The sequence below is a fragment of the Triticum aestivum genome, chromosome 1B (assembly GCF_018294505.1).
Source record: "Triticum aestivum cultivar Chinese Spring chromosome 1B, IWGSC CS RefSeq v2.1, whole genome shotgun sequence".
Classification (NCBI taxonomy): Eukaryota; Viridiplantae; Streptophyta; class Magnoliopsida; order Poales; family Poaceae; genus Triticum; species Triticum aestivum.
The window spans coordinates 123,664,332-123,677,046 of record NC_057795.1 but is presented as its reverse complement, the minus strand read 5'-3'; the positions used below and the strand labels follow the sequence as shown (position 1 = coordinate 123,677,046).

The following is a 12,715-nucleotide window of genomic DNA, read 5'->3' as shown; positions in this document are numbered from 1 at the left end:
GTTCATCAAATGACAACTCATGTCTATGGCTAGGAAACTTAACAATCTTTGATAGCTAGTGAAGTAGAGGCATACTAGTGACACTATGTTTGTCTTTGTATTCACACATGTACTAAGTTTTCGGTTAATACAATTCTAGCATGAATAATAAACATTTATCATGATATAAGAAAATATAAATAACAACTTTATTATTGCCTCTAGGCATATTTCCTTCACCAATGCCACCTATAAGTGATAGAAAAATATTACAGACAGGAGAATCCCTCGCCTAGGTCGGCTCATATAGTAGGGACCTCCTATACTGCGCTCTGCACGCTGGGAGAAGACTCAGCTCGCCTGTTTGGGCTGGCTCATGTCCGGGCGGCCTGTTTTCTAAATTTTGTTTTTATATTTTCTTTTCTGTTTTTGTATTTTCTACTTTAAATAATTTGGGACTTCTCAAAAAAATCCAAGCATTAAAAAAGTGAATCTTGAAATAAAATCTTAATAAATCATAAAATAATTGTGGATTCAAAAATATTCGCTATTTTGTACAAAATATTTGCTCACTTCAAAAATATTCACTATTTTGTACAAAATATTTGCTCACTTCAAAAATATTCGAAATTTTAAAAACAAATATTCAGGAAATCAGAAAACATTATAACTCTTTAAAAAGTTCATGTATTAAAAAAGTTAATGAAATTGAACAAAATTTCATCAATTAAGAGAATGTTCATGAATGAAAAAATATCCTAAAAAATTTAAAATTGTTCGTGACTTACAAAATAGTTTATTCATTCGTAAAATGTTTGTTGACTCAAAAAAATTATCATGCATTTAAAAAATGTTCGTTAAATCAAGAAAATTTTCGTTAAATAAAAAAATGTTTTTGAATTTCAAAAATGGTTCCACCAATTTACAAAAGAATGTTTGTCAATTCTAGAAATGTTCGCCGATTCAAGAATAATGTTTTAAAAAATGTTCACAATTTTAGAAAAATGTTTGCAAATAGTATAAACTGTTCATGAATTTTAAAAAAAATCTTGATTTTAGAAAATATTCAAAAATTTGTAAAAGCGTTGACTGATTTAAAAATGTTCATGATTTCAAATATGTGCACGAGTTTAAAAAATGTTCATGATTTCACGAAATTGAAAATGATAATGTATTTCAGGGATGCAACAAAATGTTATCATGGCTATTGTAGATTATGAGAAAAAAAATCTCCCATTGCAACGCAAGTTATCACATAGAGTGGGATTCCAAAAAGGAAAACACGAGGGATTCCATGCCTTCGGAGGCACTTCCAGATGAACATATAACACCTTTGAAGGCACTTCCATGCCAACTGGACGTCTAACAAAAATTAGAGCAGCAACGACATTAAAATCCAAGTTAGCCGTCGCAGCGCAACAGTGCCTACCGTATCCATCGTAGCCACTAGCCAGTGTGCCATAATACTTCTGTACAAGCTGACGTGGCACAAGAACTACTTACTTCCAGCTTGCAAAACGATTTGACCTAGGAGTAGCTATTAACAAGCGTATGACCTAGACTGGCCTAACTAGTCTCTGCAGAGGACTTGGCGCTCAATTCTCTTGTGTCGCAAAATCGCCGTGGGGATGGAGGATGCATGATGAAAACGTAAGCAACTGGTCCTGCTACTCGCCCATCTTGTTGACGGATGCAGGGAAACCATCCAAGAGGCACTCCATTTAATAGGAATGATTCACCCAGAAAGAAGAAACATTCTCTTGCCATTTTTTCCACCTATAAAAACAGCAGCCAATGTCTTTCATTTTTGGCAGTGGACTGATACATAATGTTGCTTGTTGACTAAGCTGAGATTCGGAAGGTAATTCTCAAATGTTAAAACAGGCCAGAGGTACCAGCAAATAAATAAATAAACTATACCATGAGTCATGCACACCAAGATTATTTTACTGTCATGTGTGTGAATCAAACTTCGGATTTGTGATAGAACTTAACAAATGGCGTACCTGTATCTTAACAAATTTTGTGTTATTCATGATCACGATGACCTGCAAACCAGATAATGTTTCTAGCAAGATCTTGATGGTAATATACTCAAAGAACTTCTGCAATAGTTGGTGGTTGATTGCTTCACCAGAACCATGATCATCTAACAAAATAATTCGCTGTAATTTCGTCCAAGGAACTGGTAGCTCATGTTCACCTCCAATAGTTAGATGAGAAGGATCAGCGACATTCAGGACTATGCTGAGGTTGTTTGCAACTGAATTATGCTCAGCCGAATGCAGATCAGGTGTGCGGGCAACTATCTTACGAAGTTCACGAGAAAACTTCAGATTTTTGTCATTCACGGCAAGAATGTGACCATTTTCACCTCCCGTCAGCAACTTTGTCCAACCTATGTCAGCACGCCAGGGTAGTTCTTCTGGGTTTATTTTAGATGCAACTGATGAAGAGATCAAAGAGTCACAATCATGTGGAAATGAACAAGAGCTGCCCTTTATACAACCCTGATCAAAGGAACAACATGTCAGAAGAAAGAAGTTTAATTCATACCCATCGAGTTGTCAAAATACCAAGTTAACATAAACCTGCAGTTTTTTTTAACATATACTCCCTCCGTCCCGTCCCAAGATAAGTGTCTCAACTTTAGTACAACTTCGTACAGATGTTAGTACAAAGTTGAGACACTTATTTTTGGACGGAGGGAGTACATGCAGTTAGGTACATACAATTTTAACTAAATGCATGTTGGCATAGTATCACTGTTGTCAATGTCATTTGACCTGTCACCACCACTTTATTCATAGTTTCATCAATGTGTTACATTTTATTAATTCATAGGGTAATATGACATTACAGAATATGTCAAGTCCTTCGCTGAGGCAGGGAAAAGTGTTATCAAGTAGTTGCAGTAGAATCTTGAGGATCTTTGGAGTTCAGTTGGTCTGCATCCGGCTGGTTATAACATGATGAATAGGGCAATTCTTTAATTAAAATATCTTAACACACAGAGAAAAATAGCCAAATAACATTTCCTGCAAATGACATGGGGAAGAAAGGATAGGTGAAAATAGCATAAAAGACCGCAACAGTCTACCTTTAATGTGAGGAAGAACTTGCATGCTGGTTTGGGGTCATCTGCCGAATTGTTAAAAGGGCCTTTGTATTCCTCAAAAGTGTTGTCAACATCCTCCACCCACTTCTCACCTCCAAGGGCTGGTTGAGCATTACCAGCAACTTGTTCGTCTGCAAGTTGTGTCTTCATCTGTGAACCAATCAAGAATCATCATGTTTGCATGGAGAAAATATTTAGTAACTTCATAATGCATAAAGTTATATAATACAACTCACCTCTTTGATAGCCTTCTTCAGGTCATTAACAATGTCAGTGGCTCCAAAATCAGTTGCGGAAATATAAGGGTGTGAAGCACACCTCCGCTGTGAATCTAAATGAGAAATATCAGCTTCCAACGAGAATGAAGGCATATGCTCTGGCTCCGGCAATTCAGGGTCACGACATGCATGGTGGAATTCAGAGGTCTGAAGGTACTTTGGAGGACTGATTTTCCGAAGAAAATGAGGCCTAAAGCGGTGCAGTGTGCTCATAATATCATCATCTGTTTAAAAGAAAGAGTTAACAACAAGAAATATCCATGTATCGTATTTTTGGAAAGCATTTTGATACTTGCACTTCTAGGAGTAGGTCCTCACACGAACTATGTATATTTTGAAGGAACAGAAAACACTGATGTATAACACAGTAGGCTACAGCAGGCAACCCTTTCTACCATCTTAGGTACATTTTCAAACTTTTAGTGGAAAAACACACATACTAGTGGGCAGTGGCGAAGCTAGCACAGGGTTTTATACCTAGGACTAAGCTATCTTAAGTGATGTACTTTAGTGATTTTTCATATATTCTAACAAGCAATTACAAAGGCTATTATCACTAGGCCTAGGGTTATAGCCCCAACTGCCCTAGGCCTGTCTCCGCCACTGCTACTGGGAGTACCTACTCCTAGTACAAAATCCACTTCACAAACTTTTTATCACAAGTTAAAAGGACATACAGATTTCAGAGATGTTGTTGAGTGCTTTCGGCACGAGATTGTGAAATCTACACCAGTCGTGTTCATTTTTCAAGATCAAGGGCCCATATGCATCGATCTTGGCCATATTTATCAGGTACTCCAGACGAAACTTATCCTGAAAAAAAAATAGAACATGTAACTTTAGTGAAAACAAAATAGTGCTAACAGAATCCAAAAAAAAGTACATTTTGGTTAATCAATAATAATTTTCACGTAAGGCCCGTGATATATCATCCTAGCATTAGCCATCCATTAGGAAAGGTACTACCAGAAAAGGATATAAAAAGATAATGAGCGTTTATATTTGTAATTGTTAGTAAAAAGGACTTGAAAGTTAATACTACAAATTTCCAAAGAACCAACAAACAAAAAGGCCCTCAACAAATGTACAGGGTATTTTGTTACAGATAAGATAAGATGTACCTTAAACATACACTGCCAAAATTGAAATGCCCGGAGATTTCCGATGAGTGTAGCTTCCTTCTTGCCAATTTGTTGAGAAGTACCCTCGTCAAAGTAATTGTCTCTAATCTTCTTGCGCTGTAACACATAAATTAGGATATAAGCATGTCCTATTGTTACTAATCTCTAATCTTCTTGCGTTGTAAAACATAAATTAGGATATAAGCATGTTGTATTGTTACTAATAGAACCTGGGGATACAAGGATGTCAATTGATGTAACTAGAACATACCAATGCTTGATCACCAAAAGGCTGCAGTATAGGAAGTGGTTGGATGTCCAACATAATGCCTATCAGGATTCCTTCATGGAGATACCCCATCTCACCAAATTTCAGGGTAAGAACAGAAGCATGGAACGATAATGGCAAACTATTGAGCAAATAGCCATAAAAACTGGGCTGATACCCTCCATTCAAAGCTGGCTCAACCGCATCAATTTGAACAAGAGTCTCTAGTGCATCTTTAATAACAGCAGACTCTGGTGGATTGAGAGTTTTTTGCAGGACTGGCGACAAAGAGTGACAGTTAGTGAGAATATTACCTTTTTGGATATAGAGTGAGAATATTACCTTAATATAAATATATATGAAGAGTTACACAGTGTATAATGATCCCACATACCCAAATATGTTTTGTTTTCAAATGCATGTACTCTGTTTTTTAACATCTTGCTGACTAATGTGCAAAGAAGTATTTGGTGGTTTTTCTAACTTTAATAACTAATTATTATAAGGTCAAGTTCTTCATCTGGCTCGCTAGCCTCAACCGATGCTGGACGGTGGAGCAGCGGGCGAGCCATGGACTGCAAGTCTGCAACATGTGCTGGCCTATTTATTCTGCGACCAGATGCTGAACAATGAGGCACCTGCTAGTCGACTACCACTTTGTGCTGTGGACCTGGAACGAATTCCTCTCTTGGATGTGATCGACCTGACGCCCGCCAAGACCCGGCAAGGACCCCTTCGAATCATTGAACGGTGGTTCACAGCACACAGCGCCACTCCAAAGCCGCCAAGGAAATGCCCTAGCTTTCCATGTACTCCTCAACTATTGGGATGATCTGGAAGCACAGGAACGGCTGCACATTCAACTGCAATCAGCCTTGCCATATACGTTTAGTCTATCAAATCAAGGAGGACGAGGTGAACTGGGCGTGGGCAGGAGCACTAGGTCTTAAAAGGTGTCCCTCTCATGTTCTCGAGATTTTCATTAATTTTCTTTGCACGCAATTGTAACCTTAGCCAACTTGGGCTTGTAAATAGTACTACTCTTTATATCTATCCAATTCATCAAGATGCAAGCTTTGAGTTTTCTCAAAAAAATATGTAACAAATTATTATAGAATTTAGTAGTCGCAGCTATATATCAATGGCTGTATAAAGTGTTAAGAAAATACACACTTGGGAACACTGGATAAAATATTTAAATACGAACAATCCAACTAATGAGCATCAAAACAGGGATTCTTACTACAATGATGACTAAGTAGACAATCTTGAAAATTTGAAAAAAATAAATGATGATTCTGAAGTCTTAAGATGGGCATAATGATAATTCTGTAAAGGGTTTTTGCCTCAGTACAGCGCTATAACAATTATTAGAAACCTTGAAGCAAAAGTGGCTAATGATGGCAAAGGAAATCTGTATTGACAGCAACGGGCTTGATTATCCATGTCCTACTCAGATCGTAGATTTCTACTTATCGATGTCCTTTTGAAAATATTAATACATTATACATAGACCTAATCAACCAGGTCTAAGGTCATCTTGGCTCCCTGTGTAAATTCTGTCGCTGATTTGTATATTAGTTCATCTCTTGCTGCACCCGCGAATGAATTTTTGCTCATGGAAGCATGGTGGCTGACTGCATGCAGAATGGTGCATGATTTTCTCTAGGAGGACAGGAACAGCCCGTGGAAAGCTGGAGGAAGACAAGAGGACCGCATGAAACCTAATTATTCAATTTCTGAACTATAAACTAAACAGGAGTGACTATTTTATTAATCTGTATCTGGTTCAACATCCCAGCAGGGAACCAGCAGTTCCAGTGCAGCAGAAACTAGCAGTTACTGGAATTCCCAGATCCAATCAAGAATTGGTAGTTCAGACACTGGTCTTAGTTAACTACAAGTAGAATTTGCTCTGATCCTCTTCTATATCTCTCGTTGTCACCGGCATTCCCTAGTTGATATAATATGGATACTGGATAGACGCAAAGAAGAAGCATATATTCTCTTAAAAGAGAAGATGAAAGCAATGCACCACGAACTTAGCTAACCAAAGCTTCCTAGAATCTTCTGTGTAGATAATGGACTAATTCTTTGTCACACTCTACAGTGCAGCAGAAAGATTTGAACGCATTAACAATAGTACAGACGATACAGATCATTCGCATTGAAAGAAATATCATAGTTAAGAGCAAGTTGCACAAAGCCCATAAGTACAAGTGAGGAGGATGCATCAAGGTCACAGAATTCTAGAATTGCTCCTTTAGTTCACTGTTCTTGTTTTCGCGCTATATTTTACGGTCATAATCCCAGCACAGAAACATCAATCATGATTAGTTGAATTGTAGAGAAAGAATTACCGGTGGGGTCATTCATAGCTATGGACGCTGCACAACATATCATGAGTGCTTGCTCTCTTATGGATAAACTTAAAATGGCAGGGCTTTCATGATCAGGAAAGGTGTTGTAAAATGGCTCTGTTACCAAGCGAAAAATTTGACCATCACAGGTCCGGCCTGTCCTGCCTTTCCGCTGCTCAGCCTAGAAAAGTTATAACTAGTATCAAACTTGAGTGTCAAAAGTAAGTTTAATATAAATAGCATCAGTATTTTTGTGATATTAACCTGGGACTTGGAAATCCATACAAGCTTAACTGAGTCAATTCTCCTGACTGGATTCCAGTAGACTTGCAATGATCTACAGGAATCAATAACATAAGCAACTCCTGGAATAGTGACAGACGATTCAGCCATGTTTGTCGCCAGTATAACCTGCAATTAAAAGATTCAACTGACTGAGTGAAAGGATAGTTCATTGCAAGATAAGAGGACATTGCTCCAATTATGTAAACATTGTATGCATCCATGCTAAATTTCACCTCTCAATCTCTCATGCATCCTGTTATAATCATTCAATTGCAATTTTTGTGGTTACCTTCCCTCAGAAAACTTCTGTGGTTACCATAGTCGATTTATAGACTAATACTAGTAGGGGGCAGCCACACTGCTGGTGCCCTTGTGGGCAGGGATCAAAACACAGGTCTGACTGTACTTCGTATAGTACAATGTGTGCCTACTAGTACAGTACCGGTACAGAATCAAATTCCAGAAAATGTGAAGTGAGAGGGTGACAAGTGCTACAATGCAAACTTTAGGGGGCCTATACAGAACTTATCATGAAGTTTTGTCACATTAGATCTTTGATAGTGGATACAAGCTTTGCGTAGACCCTATGAATGTATCTATCCTGTAGAATTTTCCCCATGTGATGCTATGCTACATATGGATAGTTTTATAACGAAATCTATGCAAATATTTTAAATGTCTGTCTGAGTATACAGCGAAGTACGGAGTTCAATTTGAAGTGGACAGTTTTTCTGCGACGGGCTGCCACTCCTGGAAGCTCATTTGGAGAAGCTGGGCACCGCCTAGAGTGAAATTTTTCCATTGGCTGGCATATGCCAAGATCGCTGTTGGACCGCGGAGCAGCTTGCACGCCGTGGCCTGCAGCACCACCCGCGATGCCTTCTTTGCGACCAAGAGCCGGATACGATCAGACACTTGATGCTCGCGTGCCCCTTCACCAGGCATACATGGCATGAGATCCTATCTTGGCTGCGCTTACCAGCGCCGACGCCCGAGCACGACGACTCGCTCATGGACTGGTGGCTGCGCGCGAAGGAATTCACGCCGCCAGCGCTCCGGAAGGCGCTCAAATCCATGGCGCTTTTGGTGCCGTGGATGATCTGGAAACATAGGAACGCGTGCGTTTTTGACCATGTGAGCCCATCGCTCAATGAGCTTGTTGACAGGATCAAGGGCTCAGGGTCGTTTTGCCATCATCATGGGATGTCCACTGATCAGCTGACAACGGTGTAAACCTGCCTCCTAGGAGGATGTAAATTCCCTATCTTTCCAATGCAATGATTTACACCCTCCTAGGAGGATGTAAATTCCCTATCTTTCCAATGCAATGAAACGCAAAGGCCATTTGCGTTTTCTCGAAGAAAAAAATTCTAGGCTATTATTACTGATCTATGCAAAGCCTCTCGATTTTTTTGCGCTATTCTTGTGATCCCAAAGATCCTCAAACTAGCTACAGTGTAAATGTAACTGATCGCTATGAATTATATTGATCCAATTTTGTTCCAAACTTAACTAATGATGATGATGATGATGATTAGCAACTCCAAACGAGAGGAGGGCATTAGAGCATCTCCACTCGTTCGGCCCCCATGCGCAGCGGCCGGCGCTATTTTGGACCTTCACCCGGCGCTTTTTAGGCCCGGGGGCAGCCACCGGCCAAATTCAAACCTGACATTTCCCGCTACCCAAAAAAAGGCCACAAGTCAGGCGATCAGCGCCACAAGTCCGGCGATCACCATGCCACAGTTCGGCGATCAATAACTTGAAAGTTCGGAGTTCAAAAGGAAGGACGCGTAGGCAATGCATCAAACGGCGGCGCCGTCCTCCGGCGGCGGACTAGCGGGAGTCGGCGTGCACGGGCTGGTCGGCATCGGCGCGGCTTTTGTGCTGGGCGTCGTGGAGGTGTCGTTCGGGCTTGGCGGCGGCGTTGGGGTCGGCGTTGGAGTTGGCGCCGCCGTCAAGGCGGCATCGGGGAGGATGCTTAAGGCCAACTCCACCACGCGACCCCAAACGAACGTCCGTTTTGCCCGGATTCTGTCCCTTTGGGTAGGGAGATGGGGTCGTGTCCGGGGCTGTCCTGGGATGCGGTGGCCGTGCGCCCAGCACGCGGCCGCATCCTTTGGCCCCATCTTGTCCGCCTCCAAAGAGAACAACGTTTCAAATACCAGCAGCCTAGTTCACGCCGGCAACAAAGCCAGCGGCCTACACATCCTCGCCGGCAACACAGCCAGCGGCCAGCAACACAGCCGGCCTCCAAAGTGAATAGTTTTGTTCGCCGGCAACACAGCCAGCAGCCCAGCGGGCGACACCCATGCCAGCCTCCAAAAAGAACAACCACGTCCGATCGGACGACCTAGTTCAGGCCGTCGGCGTCGAACATCTCCTTCTGCCTGGCCTCGAACCAGCTCCTCATCTTCTCGCTCATCTTGGTCAAGTCCACGCTCATGATCGCAAGGGCCACCTCCTTCGCTTAGGTTGCGGCATTGGTGGCCTCGATGTCGAGCTGCCTCTGCCTGGCCTTGACGTTGGCAGCCTCGATGTCGAGCTGCCTTTGCCGGGCCGCCTCCTCCATGTCGATCTTCCATCTCTTGGCCGCCTCCTCCATCTCAAGCTTCTTCCTTTGAAGCTCTAGGTATTGCTTCATTTGCTGGTCCTTGCTTTGCCGCTTCTTCTCGTCCCTCACATCCTTTTGAGACATCATGCCATGCAACGTCCCATGCAAGGCCATGGATGAGGCATCACGTATGTCGTCCACCTTGGAGCTGGTCTTGCCCCTCGGCCTCTTCAACGCCTTGCCATCTCCACCTCCGGCGAACTTGGCCATCTTCTTGCCTCTCTTCCTTTGAAGTTCACGGTATTGATCCTTGAACTTAGGGCAATTCTTGATGATCGTCCAACAATGCGTAAGAGTGAATGGCTTGTCATTGTGCCGGGCCTTGAATGCTTCCAAAGATTGAAATGCCTACACCACATGATCAACAAGAATTGGACATCCAAGTCAAAAAAAAAAACAAGAATTGGACATGCAAACATATACAAGGCCGAAGTCTCATGGCCGTAGCAAGGAAAGGACTAGGATGAGGAGAGCATACCATGTCCCCAACGCCAAGACCACTCACGGGTCGTGCTTCAACGCTCTCAAATGCGGCGCAATACTTGTTGCACTCTTGTTGGATGAACAACCACCTCTTTTGAATCGAGGTGATGCCACGGTTGCTTGTAATTTGGTAGGGCTCAAACATCTTCCTTCCATGGAAAGTTTTGTGGACTCTCGTCCAAAAAACTAGGCCCTTTTGTTGCGCGCCCGTCCTCGGATCTTGGCTAATCTCCATCCAACATTGGCAAATCAACTTGTCCTCCTCTTGTGTATATGAACCCGTGCGAATGCTCTTCCTCCTCTTTTGTGCTTCCGCTCTTCGAGTGAGCTCGTCGATGAACAATGGCTTGCCACTAATATCAATGTCATTGCCTTCTTCTTCATCACCATCACCTTCGACATAGATGTCATCGTCTTCATGCCACGAGTCACCATGGTCGTAGTCAGCACGGTCGTCGGCCTCTTCATCGGCAACGAACTAGGCGCAGCCATCCTGACTTTGGGTCTCCTCGGGATCATAGGCAGGGACATGCCCACCATCGTAGATCACATCCTCCATGAACTGGTTGTAGTAGGGGTCGTCGACCAGTGGCGTTGGTGTTGGCATTTCGTCGAACAAGACGCGGGGGGACGGCATGGTGCCCGTAAACGACGGCCGTGCTTGCTTTCTTTGCATCTCGATGGACGGCCGACCGCCGCTGCTGGACCCAGGTGTGACGTTGAGGACGATGACGGCCAAGGGGTGCGGGGGTGCGATCACGCTCATGTCCGGCGACCCTGAGAAATGGGTCTGGCCGTCGTGCCTTTGGGGGGGAGCCGGGCGACATAGGCGTGGTCCGTGACGTCAGCGACTGGCAGTGCAGAGGCCGAGCGACCGACGAGCCTGTGCTTGCCGGGCCGACGGCCGCTGCAGAGAAACCGGCCGGACGACAAATGCCAAGCATGAGGAAGGTGTGCGCTTTGTTGACAATGGCCTCCTTCTCCTCGACCTCGGCCTTGCGCTGCGCGGCCTCCATCGCATCGTGCTCGGCGACGAACTTGGTCGTGGCGGCGTTGTCCTTGACGACCGCCCTCCGGTTCCTCCTCTTCGCTGATTCCGCGTCCAACTTGGCGATCTCCTCCGGCGTGCACTCCGACCACGGCTTCCTTGGCGCCTTGGCCTTCTTCTTCTTGGCCATTCCGGGCGGGTCGACGGCCAGGCCGCCGGAGTTCGGCTGGGCGTCGGCCATGGACGGGGGAGGGAGGGGGACGGCGGGACGTGGGAGGGTTTGGGGGGAAATGGCGCCAAAGGGGGCGCGGGGGGGTTTTGCTTTGTGCCACCGACAGGCGGGCCAGGGGCGGACAAGCGCGCGCGTCCCGCCCGTCCGCACACTGTCCGTTTCTCCCCAAAATCGGCGCAAACTTGGGCCGGGGATGGGTCGAAAGCGGACACAAAACAGACAAAAGTCCGTTTGCTCCCGCGCGTTGGGCCGTCTAGTTCGTCCTATTTACCCCAAACGGACGCGCGCGGACAGGATGGGGTCGCGCGGTGGAGTTGGCCTAAGCCGGCGGCGAGTAGGTGTACGCGGAGTACTGGACGCCGGCGAACACGGGTGAGGGCGTGCGCTGGGCGGGGTGGCCATATGGAAAGGTAATGTTTGGGGTTGAACCCGCCATGTGCGTCGCCATTGGGGTAGCCAGGCGAGGGCGTGCACCCCCACGGGTGTGGCGACGGCGAGAAGCCGGCCAGCGACCCGACGCTCTGCTGGCTCCAGGGAGTATGTGGGCCGTGGCCGCCGGGCGGATTCATCATCCCCGCGCGAGACGCCTCTGCTTGTTCCGCCGCGCGATCTGCCTTCTCCGCCACGGCCGCAGCCGCAGCCCTGTCCCGGGCCCTCTTGGCGTTGAGCCTGTTCCGCCAGTCAGTGGTGATAGCCTCCCGACACTGAACCTCCACCTTCCAGTCAGCGTTTGACATGCTCGGGGGTTTGGACGGCGGCGTCCTCGGCTTCCTTTGCTTCGGCTTGGGTGGCGTCGGCATCGGTAGCGGCGCGAGGGGCAGTGTACTTCTTCGGCGGCATGGCGGCCGGATGGAGGGGAGAGGGAGGAGAATGGCCGGAGAAGAGGGCAGAAGGGGGGAATGGAGGGAAACGGAGGGGGAAAAGCGGGGGCATCGGCGGGAAAAGGGCCTTCTCTCGCCGATAGAGCGGACCCATGCGCATTTTCACTC

At 45.2% G+C, this 12,715-nt stretch overlaps 1 protein-coding gene across 1 annotated transcript in view; it reads right to left on the bottom strand.

Moving 5' to 3' along the window:
• Positions 1-1,296: 1,296 nt before the first annotated feature.
• LOC123111351 (zinc finger CCCH domain-containing protein 4) overlaps positions 1,297-12,715 on the bottom strand; it is a 16,198-nt gene continuing 4,779 nt past the window's right edge. Inside the window, exons 6-14 of the mRNA XM_044532129.1 lie at positions 7,389-7,535; positions 7,125-7,305; positions 4,768-5,042; positions 4,497-4,613; positions 4,053-4,188; positions 3,334-3,599; positions 3,080-3,247; positions 1,986-2,489; positions 1,297-1,755 (exon numbers count right to left, since the gene is read on the bottom strand). Coding sequence (XP_044388064.1) covers positions 1,546-1,755; positions 1,986-2,489; positions 3,080-3,247; positions 3,334-3,599; positions 4,053-4,188; positions 4,497-4,613; positions 4,768-5,042; positions 7,125-7,305; positions 7,389-7,535 — 2,004 coding nt within the window. The 3' untranslated portion in view covers positions 1,297-1,545. The remainder of the gene's footprint in view (positions 1,756-1,985; positions 2,490-3,079; positions 3,248-3,333; positions 3,600-4,052; positions 4,189-4,496; positions 4,614-4,767; positions 5,043-7,124; positions 7,306-7,388; positions 7,536-12,715) is intronic.